Below are 13227 nucleotides of genomic sequence, written 5' to 3'. Positions count from 1 at the left end.
AGCATTATCGAAGCAAACGGAAAAATCCCGAGGGAAAATCCCTTGAAAAGAACAAAATAGCCTTCGGCAAAGACGGGCGAGATGCTCACGGACGGCCCATACTCATACATCAACCCCGAACTGCAGGGCAATCGCGAGTTCAATATCAAACAATTTCTTGATATTAAACTCGCGAGATCATTTCGGAAGGAGAAAAATTGGTGCGAGCGATAATAAAAACCCGATAAATGTAGTATAAACATAAGGTTTCGTTTTCTTTAAAAAACGAGATGAGACTCGACTCGTGCGAGCAGCGCCGGGTTCGTAGCTGAGGGCCAGGCCAGACGTACGCTTTATATTTCCATCGATATCAATAGAGTAATAATGGGTATAATAAAGACGTATATTTGCGCTGCCTCTTTCTGCTCCTGGCTTATCTTTTATGGCGCTCTGTTTGACTTCGTTCCTGTTTCCTCTCTTCTGGGAGTCGCTCTTTTCGCAGTTTGCAGTTTCGCACCGTTTTTATCCTTATTTCTGCGCCCGCTGGTACGTACGTGGCTTACGTAACAGAACTGCCATGGCATGGTGTGTCTAACGATATCTAGACAGAGTACCTGAATGTAGATGTTGCATGTGTGAGGAATTTGCGATTTGACCATCAATTATAGTGTAAAAGTTCGCGAGGAACACGATAGTGCCACTGGTTTTCCCTGAAATCAACTCCCAAGCTCAAAAAAAGCTCTCAAAGTTGAGGCAAAATGGAGGGGATATCCCTCGCTATCCTGAGAGTCCACGTCTACATCAAGACAAACTCTCCATGCGAAGATAGGGAGCAAATACATTGGCAGAGTTGCCATTTTTTAGTTTTAGATTCCCCAAATAAAGTGGCAGCCCTGTCAATGTATTTGCACCCTATCTTTGCATGGGGAGTTTGTCTTGATGTAGACGTGGACTCTCAGGATAGCGTGGAATATTCCCTCCATTTTGCCTCAACTTTGAGAGCGTTTTATGAGCTTAGGAGTTGATTTCAGGGAAAATCAGTGGCACTATCGTGTTTCTCGCGAACGTTTACGTAAGCATCAATTGTCAAATCGCAAATCCCTCACACATGCAACATCTCCATTGGGAGCGCATTACGATCTGAATTTTTTCAGGAAACTGTTTAGAGAAAAAAGGGAAATTTTAGAGATAACAGAGAGACAGGAAAATTTCGAAAGAAAACAGGAAAAATATTAGCAAGAAGCAAAAATAGCAAAAACAGAGGGTCTGGAGGAAACATTAATGTGCTAGGGAACGTAGACAACAGTCTCTCAGTGATTTGATGCGACATTCGGTCTTATTCATAGAGCAACTACGGTAGGCACCAATGTAAGTAGATGAGATGATGACCAAGTCCAAAACTGTTGACAAAATTAGAGCTGATTCCATTTTCAACGTAAGACGAGGTTTTTAAGCTACCTTTGATAGATATTTTATCGGAGAATGATACTTGTCCTGCATAAGGATACTTCAGAATCACTCATGGGAACTGATTTAATTCGAAATTTAAAATACGACTATACTTGGACAAGTGAGATCTGCGCAAACCAATCATTACTATATGATAGTGTAACTATCGAACTCGTGATACCTATTTTTCGCCTAACCGACGGACGAAGATGATTTTTGCCCGAATAAAATCACGCTCTACAGAACGATGCATGATGTTCGCCTTCAGGTCTCCGATTAGGCAAAAAACATTTCACAGCCGTTGATATAGTTGCATCATCAGATAGACTGCTTTACACGTGAGGGAACCAAGAATTTTTCCGCATTGTAAAAACAGCGTAATACCACTGAGTATATTTTATGCATATAAGAGCTTTGAATGAGTAGATGAGCCAGGAAATTGTATTCGCTGAATGCAGTTCAGGTCAGGGCCGGATTAAGGGGATGGCCACATGGGCCGCGTCCCATGGCGGCAAAATGTAGGGGGCGGCAAATTTTGCAATATTTTTGAATGTAGGTATCAAAAAGAGAGAGAAAAAAATCTGATTCAGAAAATAAATTACAAACGAGAAAAGGCGACAAAATCTCTCATTTCCTGAGAGTAAAAGTACAGTAATTTCTAATTCTGTCGTCTTTCGGTGATACAAGAGACAACACCTTTAATTAGTCGAGTTAAGAGAGAAACTAAACATGCAATTTGACCTTGGAACGGAGCGGCGCGGCGGTCGGCATGAAACGCATACCGCCTACAAGACTGCATGAATACTTCACGCATTGCGTCAAACACACTGCGGTCAACAGTAGTCGGCTTGAAACGCACAGCGCCTACAAGACTGCATGAATACTTCACGCATTGCGTCAAACAGTGTGGTCGGTAGCGGTCGGCGTGAAACGCATAGCGCCTACAAGACTGCATGAATACTTCACGCATTGCGCCAATACAATGCGGTCGACGCGGCGGTGGAAGTTAAAATGTTTAACCACATTTATGTTTGTTCTTTCATAAATTTTTCGTTCGTTTTTTACACGTGGAAGGCCTTGTCCAAACAGGGATGGGTTTACGGAACTGAACTCTCGTCACTTTCGTAGCAAAGTTGTTAATCTTTCTTTGTGCCTGTTGTTTCGTGAAGTTGTGTCTGGACAACGCTACACCTTTGAAAATAACGCTTAAGAGTTAAAATTTCAAAATTTTCAATTGCTCGAATACAAAAAAGAAGGCTCTTAAGGCGGGGAAAATAGTTAGGTAGAGAGGTACAGTATAAAAAAGTTTGTCCTCAATCCTAGAAATTGTAACTTGAATGACGGAAAATTTCCGCCCAAGGCAAGGCCTCGGTTGATTTCTCGTACGCCCAGTCGCGCTGAAACATAGACGAGAACCTAACTTTGAAAAGTAATAATATAATTAAAAGAGAAAAGAAGCAAAATTAAATTCGAGCGGATTGTGTATGCTCCTCGTTAAGTTTGGGAAATCTCCAGGGATGCATTCATCAGATCGGTATCACATGGCGGAAGGGATGCATCGAGCTGTAACTTATTTGGAAATCCTTCACGTGATACGTTTCTCAGCATTCGCAGCAACTTCGGAACAACACGGCAGGGAATTAAGAGACGAGAAACGAAATCTCGGGAAAATGCATTCTGCGATTGTTTTCCGTGCAAGCGCATCTGCGCTCTAATCTGCTCCCTGTCGTCGCTGACGACGTGAAAGCAAATCGCTGGAAATCCGTCGCAAGGCAAACAGGAGCACAAATCGTGCTCTTCACACACCCTGCACGCTGAAAAATATAATGCTTGTAACTTGTAAATGTCTCTCACAGTATGCCAGTGATAAAAACAATTAACAAAATTGAATTAAGAACTCAAAGAACTGCTTACCGAAAATGAAAATATTGTGGAAATATGGACGCGTTTCGAGTGTGTTTCTCTTTCTATGCCTTCTTCACCAAGGAAAAATGGATTAATTTCAACGAAGAACAGTATTACCTCACGCCAGATTTTCGTTTTTTTGCGCTGAGAAGAATACTCGTTCGTTACGCGAAGGATGCTACTCGTTACGCCGAATTTAACTTTATTTGACACAAAATTTATCTCTCCGCGTCAATGAAATTTTTCTGGTTTTAAATTGTTCTACTGACAATTTGGTTTGTGTAAACGAAGGTTCCTTCTCCCGTCGATGGTCACACATAGATGATTAAACAAGGGAATACACGTGGTAGCTGATTGCAACGTTTCAAAACCTTCGCTTGTGTTATATTTTTAATTTTTTATAAGGAAAAATTAATTAACGCCTTATCACCCCGATTTATACCCATACTCTCGGATTAACCTTTGTTCGTGCCGACACGCCCCAACATACCACTGTTAAAGCAGAATTTTTCGAAACACTGTTCAAGTGGAAATGTAAAAATGGGTAGAAAAAAAAAGCTTAAAAAATACCTGGGAAATTCAAGTCTTTGCCGTGCGCTAGATATTGTCAATAAAAAAAAATGTTAAGGTAAAAAAATCACAAGAAAAAAAAATCTCAATTTAAATTGGCCTAGTCTTTGAAGTCTTTTGCACACGTAGGCGAGGAGGTTTAAGACAAATAAATAAAAATTACACGGATTCGGGCTCAGAAGTGGATTGCCACCAAGCTAACTTGCACTCTTAAATGTAACACAGTCAATGAATTGGCACTTGCTGGCAAAATTTCTTGCGTAGAAATCAATCAATGGTAACACTCGAAACTTTCCCCAAATTGCCAAATCATTATCTTGATTTTGTTTACTTTCATAGCTCTAATTGAATCATGAAATTTGCTGTCTTCAATGTTGATTGAGTACATAAATCGTCGCTTCTCTGATAAGGGCATAACCACCTTTCGAGAAGATCCCTGTTCCTCGTGTTACTTCACAGTTTTCAAGGGCCTTGCTGGAATGAAGATACGTTCTTCCGTCAGCAGACTAACGAATTGTCGGATAATGAACTAAGATAAACTAATGTTCCTTAAAAATTGTCCTAATGAAGTTTGCACGTAGATTCCAGTTACTTTCCATTGCTTGTCATGTATGGAATTGTTTCCCAAAATCTTGCAATAGCTAATAAGGTAAATGACTCTCATTTTGTCTCTCTTCATGATCACGGGTAAATGAACTTACCTCTTCATTCCAAGCTGAGTTTCTGTTTGAAGAAAACAAAACTACTTTGATCACTGATGCTCAGTAGCTTTTTGTAAACCAAGACAGAAAGTTCTGTGAGTCTGTTCACTACTTCACTTCCATTGATTTACAATTATAAATTCGCGACTTAATACCAGGTTACGGGTTTAAATTTTTGACTTTAAATATTGTATTATTAATTGATTGTTTTCACTTGACCATGACGTTCCTTCTATGCTGCAAATCAACAAAGGACATGAAACGACCTTGTATCATTTCAATACTTGCCTTAATTGTTGTGATTACACTTTCAATTGTAAGTTAGCGAAACCCTCAATTTTTATCGTGCTTCTTTAAACTGATTTGGATGACTCAGATCATTTCATTCACGCCGCGTAAAGTCACAAAAAAATATAAAATGGTCAGCAAAAGTTGAAATTACTACGAAGAAAACATCTGGAACCTCAATGGCACAACATGTAAATTTTACGTCCTGCGTACCTACATTTTTGCGTATTTTTTTTTAAAATTATTATGTAAGAAAAATTTACTTTACTATATTGCTGACAAAAATTGCATTTTATCGACTCTAATAATTTGTCAAAGTAATACACTGCTTATCTGTCTTTGTAAACTTCAGGTAATTTTTACTAATTTTGTTACAAAAAAGTGCGAGGACGTAAATTTTTGTCACCAGAATGAGAATATCAAACTTCGAACTTATATTGATATTGCAAGAGGAAATTTTTTATTCTTCTTAAGACGTGATTGATTGCCAATTTGCATATAAATTTTAATACTTTTACATTATCCCGTCAGGTGATTTTTTCTGGAATAGATGAAGAAAATTCAGGACCAAAAGAGTACTTTGCGGCCGTTGTTGAATACCATACAGTCGGAGAGGATGACAGAATATCCCTCAGAGATTTAATGCTTAAGAATGTGGACGAATACGAACTTCTTATAAAAAATGCGAGCAGACTGGTAAGTGGTGTCTTTACAATGACGAAACTTCCTGATGATTACCACTCATCACAAGTAAAGGGATGGATACTTTTGACTCATGAAATTCACTTCAAGCAGAAAACTTAAAATTTAATTCCCTCAATTGTTGGTTTTCAAATGCAGACATTTTAGTGATTGATTCGAATAAAAATCCAAAAATTCTCAGACCAACGATTTCAATTCTCTGGTTCGTAACTGTGAATTGGCTGTTGAAGGCGAATAGAAAAAATGTTTTCTTCTGTTTCCTCATCCTCTTTTGACTGGGTTATAGGCACTCAGGCACTATTGCCGTAGTAAGCACGCATGAAAGAAATACAATTTAATAACAATTGATCAAAATTGTTACATAAGATTGATAATTTTTTTATTTATTTAATGAACCAGAAACAACGTGTCAAAAAAAATATGAGGGAAGAATTGAAGATAGTATTCCTCTTTTCTTCCACAGAACGTGGATATAATTGTTTTCCCTGAAGCGGGACTTACAGGGATTTATTTCAACAGAAGCCGGTTGTATCTCAGTGCCAATTTGGTTGATGTTCCAAGTCCACATCAGCATGTCACGCCATGGAAACTTCCGCGTGGAGCTTCTCATGAGGTGAGAATACGCTTTTTCGCCAACACTATTATTTACCCTCCAAATCAATATGAATTTCTAGGACGAATAAGTCCGATTTTCGAACCCGCTGTTAAAATCTTCTAGAGGAAGCTCAATTTTTCAAAAATCGTGAGTGCAGGGTCGGAAAATGAGCAACATTGGCTATCATTGTTTGGCTATAAAAGTATACCAGAAATTTTTTTGTTTGCCAATGCCCTCAAAATAAAATAGCTTGTTGATTGATAAAATCTTAGTTTTTCATGAATATTGCTTTCAATTTCTTATTCATACAGTTTTTAAAAAGAGGGGGCGGAAAATGAGCTAAAATGTAATTTTTTTCCTTAGAAATCATCTAAATTTCATTGATCAAATGAGCAGAATATCTATGGATTTTTATGGATGGATTTTTAGGTAGGTCGGAGAGGAATTTCACTTTGGGAGTCAACATTCTATTTTCAATGATATCATTAAAACTGTGCAGGTTCTTCGAAGAATATCCCATGCGGCCCACTTGAACAAAATCTATGTGGTCATCAACTTACTTGAAAAATTTAACTGCTCCCTGCAATCTGACTGTCCAGTGGATGAATTCTTATTTTACAATACCAATGTTGTCTTTGATCGGCAGGGTTTAATCATCGCAAGGTATGAAATAAATTTTATGTTCACCTCTTTAAGTATTTTCATCCAATTAAGTCTATGGGCTGTCCAAGAAAAAAGTTAAAATACTCTGTCTTCTGTCTAGGTGGAGACGATTGGTAAACCTCATCCTAAATTCACCGACAGTCCAATCGTGAACTAACATCTAACGTCTTTGAACATTTTCTCTGGCATACACCGTCGAGTTCGAACTCGGAACATGAAGTCAGTGTCTTCAAAGGTAGTTCCTCACCAGCTTAGTTCGAAGAAAATCAATTTTTTTTCTGGCAAAAGTCAGAATGGAAAAGGATCTATTTAAAATTAGTATTATCATTGTTTCAAAGATTGCTTCGGAGAAGAAGTAAAATAAAATAAAAAAAGAGAAAAAATTAGCTTTGCTGTTAGATAATTATACCGACAATTTCTTCCGAGTCTTCATGCATTATCGACAGCTTTTTCTACCTTTGAACAGGTATCGCAAGTCTCATTTGTTTCGTGAACCTGAATTCAGCGCTCCACGACCAACAGAAATTAGCACTTTCAAAACAGATTTTGGTGTTACTTTCGGTATGCTTATTTGTTTTGACATCCTTTTTGAGGACCCTGCTATTCGATTGTTACAAGAAACACATGTAAAGGATATTATCTTCACGTCTGCATGGTACTCAAAATTGCCATTCCTGTACGGTAAGCACAAATTTTACCCCTCCCTATAGTAACCATTAATCGGGATGTGGTACCAAAGAAGTAAATTTGGTACATTTTTGGCAAAATTCTTTTTGCGTACCATCAGGTTCGTTCTCACTCATTGCCAGGGCCGGATTAAGGGGTTGGCCACATAGGCCGCGGCCCATGGCGTCAAATCTAAGGGGCGGAAAAAATTTGCAATTTTTTTAAGTGTAGGTATAAAAAAAATTACAAACGAGAAAAGGCGACAAAATCTCTCATTCACTGAGAGTATAGTAATTTTTAATTTTGTCGTATCTGAGTGATACAAGAGACAGTGCCTTCAATAAATTAGTCGAGTTAAGTCGGAAACCAAACACGCAATTTGGCCTGGAACGGGCGCGACTTAGAGAGAAATGATAACGAGGACTTGAGATGAAAGGGAGAAGCCCTCGGCGCGGCGATCGGCATGTAACACATATTAGCGCCTACAAGACTGCATGAATACTTCTCGCATTGCATCAAACACAGTGCGGTCATTGCGGTCAGCGTGAAACGGATAGCGCCTACAAGAATGCATGAATACTTCACGCATTGCGCCAAACATAGTGCGGTCAGCGTGAGACGCATAGCGCCTACAAGACTGCGTGAATACTTCACGCATTGCATCCAACACAGTGCGTTCAGCAGCGGTCCGCGTGAAACGCATAGCGCCTACAAGACTGTCTGAATACTTCACGCTTTGCGCCAAACATAAGGCCTTGTCCACACAGAGATAGGTTTACGAAACTTAACTTTCACGCAAAGCTCCGTGAACTTTTGCTAGTAGTGTTGGCAGGGCTTTCCCAAAAAATGTGTTCAACACGAGTAAATGCGTCTTATGCACCCCTCCCCCGCTGGCACGTTCTTTTGATGGTTTTTATCGAGTTTCAAAACGAATGAGAAGGGGGCGGCAAAATACAGGCGGCCCATGGGCGATAAGTAGGTGAATCCGGCCCTGCTTATTGCCATTCGGAGAAATTATCAGAGAAGAAATGATCCTTCTCTTGTAAACTGAACTGATTTTTTAATGTTTCTTTAGTTCGCCCCGGAATAAAAGGCAAAAGGACCAAAGCAACCAAAGCAGATTGTTTAGTTTTTTATCATTAAATCATTTACATCTTCCCGTTTAAGTCTTTGAGATTAGATTTACGATAATTTCCAACAAACTGCAATTACCACAATAACAAACTCCGGAAATTAAGCTACGATCAGTTTTATTAAACCCGTTATAATAAAGTATATAAAGTGATAATAATTTGTTTTTTCAATGATTTTAGCTGTTGGCGTTCAAGCCGGTTGGTCTTACACAATGGATGTAAATCTGCTAGCTTCAACTTTAAATACAAAAAGACACGGAGGTAGTGGAATTTATGCTGGAAAAAACGGAGCTCGAGTAGCCGTTACGCCGAACGAAGTCGGTACCCAAGTTCATTTCGCAAAAGTTCCATTCTGGTCTGAGTCTCCAAAAGCATTGAGACGTAGCTACCCTCCACCAGTTAAAAGAGATTTACCCTCTAATTCTAAAAATCAAAGTTACTCTCAGAAAAAACTACAATTCAGTCGAGACTATAGCTTGTTAAAAATGAGCACCAAAATCCTCGAGTATCCTTCCGATCAAATTTACGAAAAAATCGATGGGGTGGTTTTCAAGACTGAGCTGAATTATTCTGTACCAAATTTCGAAAGTTCTGCATCTGTCCGATGGAGTATCAACAAGAAGTTTGATAGCTGGGCACCACGCTACAGGCTATTTTCATTTTTCGGCGACAGACCGTTCGGTGGCGAGGGAACTGCGACGATCGCCATTTGTGGTATAGCAGCGTGTAGGAATGAATCTATTGAGTCTTGTGGACTGATCCCCAACATTGATTCATCTGTGAAAACGACACTGCATGATGTAATTATTAATATAAACTCAAAAATTCTGACTGAGGACTATATACCCATCACGGGTGATTTTAATTTGGAACCATTAACAATAGAAAAGTTTCAATTTTCAAAACAACGAATACGAAACAGTGATAACTCTGCGGAATATAAATTGAATATGTCTATTCTCCAGCCCGTAGATAATGTACTATCTTTCGGAATTTATAAAGTTCCTGGCAAGTGGAATTGATTTGCCTCTGATGAGTGACTTTCTATTACTGACTGAGTCAAGTGCCTAAAACTAACCATGGTTTGATGAAAAGTTAGTCTCGTTCAAAGCATAGAATCATTCTTTGATGGACATGCAATAGGAGAAAATTTACTGTTAGAACAGAAATCTGATAAAAACGATAATGAAAGAATAAAATTTAGGGAAAATTTATGAACATTTGTAAAGTGACATAAATTGCTATTTCAGCGCAACAAACATCACGTAACATTTCAGCGTTTTGATGAAAATAAAAAAAATTGTTTGCTTGGTTTCAGGTAATTAAAATAATTGTCTTTCATATCAAATCCTCTCTGTTCGCCGATTTTTTTACGGCAGCATATTGAGTTGTCTCGTTTTAATGGCAGTTTTAATGACAATTATCAGAATAATTTATTATCATATTTGTATCTTTAAGTGACTTTTTTTTATATAAACGGTGAACCTTACTGAATACTGAACTTCCTTTTATGAAAATGTCATAACGAACGCACAATTTTTGAATAGGACGTTCGCTTTTTTTGTTGGCTTAAAAAGGTGTATTAGGGCGTGAAATGAAAAGTTGTGCTCCGAAAAGACTTATTGATGTACTTTTACTTAGCACGCCTCTTTCTTGCCATTTAAAGCGATAGACGTATACGTCCGGAGCCCATAACTCAAAATTAGGAAAAAACCTAACGTTACTGCAAACATGTCCTATTGTCCTACTACTGTGATAATCCAGTTTCTCTTCCTAAAGGAATCAAGGTGCTGAGCTGTGAAAAAAGAGAGGTCGAGTGTTGAGTTATTGTACACTCGTAAGCCCTTGAGATTTCCTCTATTTTTCATCGCATAGTCTCAACTTTTAATTAATTTTCTCAAGCCTTAAAAGCTCGAGTGGTGGTGCTTTATATTTCCCTGTGACATTTTTTTTTTTATTTCATTTATTCGTTACCCACATAATAGTGAGGAAAGCTCTTAATGATATCTAATTCATGTACAGTAAAAATCTTGTCACTTGCCTTATTCTGAAAAAGAGCAGAATACGCTCACACGTACACATTATTCTAAGTATGGGTTTTTGTTTGTAAGATAAAAAACAAAACAAGCAATTAGGCAGTAACCCAAGATCAATAAGTAAAACCCTCATGTCGTCACCTTCCGGCCAAAATATCACAAGCGTCATGCGACGTTTAAAAATTTACGCCGCCATTTCATATTTTTACAGAGACATTGTTGATTGAATCTGTTTGAATATTTCACTGAATTTTATCGGCAGCACAAAGAAAATTCAGTGAAATTTTCTAACAGATTAAACCAACGATTTCTCTGTTTAAATATGAAATGGCGGCGTAAATTTTTAAACGTCGCATAGCGCTTGTGATACTTTAGCCGGAATGTGACGATGTCTAAATAACGGAAGACAGAGGCGAGGAATAAAGAAATTCACTCATTCAATCACTCACAATGAATAAAAAATTGATGAAGTAAAATCTAGCCGTAATCTTTTGCTCAATTTAGGATTTTAAAAAACATAAGCCGATGTAGGGTATGTGTTGCAACAAGAGGAATGATGGTGTCCCCGTTGGCACTGAAGAGTCGAAAATAAGTGAGAGAGCTCACTGGATTGAACTAGAATCGAAAAAGTGTAATGAAAGTTTAACAAAAAAATAGTGACACTGAGAGATGCCTGAAGGGCTGACGAGGTTTACATGGAACACGCACGGTTCTATAGTGGAGAGGACCTCGAGAAATGGGCAGCCCACGCTTATATAGACTTGCTGACGTCACTGGTGGTGAGTCAACCAGGCTGCGCGTGATTGGCTGGCTATAATCAATGGAGCCATCAGTTGCAAGTCTGGTCGTTATAGGATATGTGATGGCTGGATGATAAAACGAAAGAAACGGAGTTTTGAGACAAAAATGCTCAAATCCAGCCATCGCTAATGACAGCCACAGGGATGGAAACTAAAGGAAAAATAAAATGGTCGGGTTACAGGACCAGAGTCCTTGAGAGTATGAAAATTACGGCAATTTTTATTTATTTATTTTATTAATTTTTAAGAAATAGTAAGATTTTTGGAGTCACGTTGAAGTGATTAAATGTAAAATAGAATGTCATAATTAATTCAGTCTTTAAATACCGACTGAAACTTTTTCAAACCATTCTGGACCCCTCCAAATTTTTGAAATCCATACCTTTCTTTTCTCTTTTTCTATTCTTCGTGTAATCACAAAAACCGGAATATTCACAAAAACATCTAAGTACATATTCGTACTTTTGAACTTCCCGTGACAATAAGATTTATATCCATGACCATTAAGGTCACAAAAAAAAAAAGTATTCCTAAAATGCCGGAGCCTCATCAGAATTAATCATATGCGTAAATGCGCCCAACCAGTATGATACCTACAGGTCAGGTACCGATACCCCTTCGCAAGCTGATCCATTTTGCTATCCTAACAAAAAACGCCGTATGACCATACAAACCATGCCGAATTTTATCGGATATAATGTTAAAATTTGAGAAAAAGTTATGGATATTTTTCCTCGAAATTTTCAGAAACAGTGGAAAACATTAATTGCGAACAGAATTCTCTGAAACGTATCATATAAAAATTTCACAAAATTTATTGAAAATAAAACTCGCGTTTTTAGAAAGAACGATAGCGACGCGTAAATGTTCATAAGACTTCTTGACGCAGCATAGTTTTCCAGAGTACAGCAGCATTGATCATCGCGGTTGTCCTCATATTTCCATTCCCTGATGAATTCGTAACGGATAGAGCCGTAATATCTGCCTCAAAGACGAGCTTTTAAGACGTATTAACTTTCCACCGGACAGTCCTACACTGGAGAGGAAAATCTGTTGGGTGGACAAATTTTTCATCCCCATATTTCAGAGAGAACGGTATTACTAAATCCCTCGAATGGTTTCCATCCCAATGAGTCGAATGGTCGATTCGGGGCTCGGGCGCGCGAGTTGTCAGACTTCGCTCAACGAAATATTATGAATGCCATACAAAGTCGTCAACTTGATGAGAATATATGTTTCGTCGATCCTGTAGATTAAGAGCCGTCCGCATCTTAAAGTGTCTAATCCTGCTTTTTTCATATAGTTTAAGAGAATTTTATGAGTTCAATTCTCAGATTTGTCGAAATTCTTGTTTCGGTAAACTACTTGATTTTTAAACATAGGTAATTGAAACAAATCAAATTAAATAACTTTAAGTTCTTCAGTTTTACTGCTCATAACATAATAGTATATAATTATGGGGTCACAATATAGAGATTGGAGGACAGAGAAGCAGAAACAGAGGAAGAAAAAGAAGAAGGGGAGGAAGAAGAAGACAAATGACGAAGAAAAAGAAGGAGAGGAAGAAGGAAAGAAAAAAGCATGATGGGAGAAAAATAAAAACATGAAGAAAATGAAATAAAAAAAGAAAACAAAGGAGAATAGGAAGAAAATGTGGGGGTGGAAAAAGGAAAATGCGAATAATTTCTCTTTCTTTGTCTTTTTCTTCCTGTTTCCCTTCACTTTCTTTTCCTCTTTTTC

The 13227-nt window shown here is 38.0% G+C and overlaps 2 protein-coding genes across 3 annotated transcripts in view; one reads left to right on the top strand and one right to left on the bottom strand.

The window, feature by feature from the left end:
- The window catches only part of nkd (NKD inhibitor of WNT signaling pathway naked cuticle), a 172043-nt gene that overhangs the window by 133313 nt on the left and 25503 nt on the right, over window positions 1-13227 (bottom strand). The window lies entirely within an intron of this gene.
- LOC109036928 (vanin-like protein 2) lies at window positions 2770-11143 on the top strand. The gene is made up of 6 exons (XM_072301463.1): window positions 2770-4920; window positions 5424-5588; window positions 6058-6207; window positions 6689-6852; window positions 7319-7533; window positions 8832-11143. The coding sequence occupies exons 1-6, from the start codon at window positions 4825-4827 to the stop codon at window positions 9671-9673; spliced, it is 1632 nt and encodes a 543-aa protein (XP_072157564.1). The 5' UTR covers window positions 2770-4824; the 3' UTR covers window positions 9674-11143.

This window comes from Bemisia tabaci, chromosome 6 (genome assembly GCF_918797505.1).
Source record: "Bemisia tabaci chromosome 6, PGI_BMITA_v3".
Taxonomy (NCBI): domain Eukaryota; kingdom Metazoa; phylum Arthropoda; class Insecta; order Hemiptera; family Aleyrodidae; genus Bemisia; species Bemisia tabaci.
The sequence above is the reverse complement of the archived record's forward strand: the minus strand, read 5'-3'. Positions and strand labels throughout refer to the sequence as shown.

Bases quoted from the DNA above. Each gene is read 5' to 3' on its own strand.
- LOC109036928 (XM_072301463.1), top strand. From the start codon at position 4,825: ATGACGTTCCTTCTATGCTGCAAATCAACAAAGGACATGAAACGACCT. The intron at 5,589-6,057 runs GTAAGTGGTGTC...TTTCTTCCACAG, and splicing joins TAAAAAATGCGAGCAGACTG to AACGTGGATATAATTGTTTT. The intron at 6,208-6,688 runs GTGAGAATACGC...AAAACTGTGCAG, and splicing joins CGCGTGGAGCTTCTCATGAG to GTTCTTCGAAGAATATCCCA.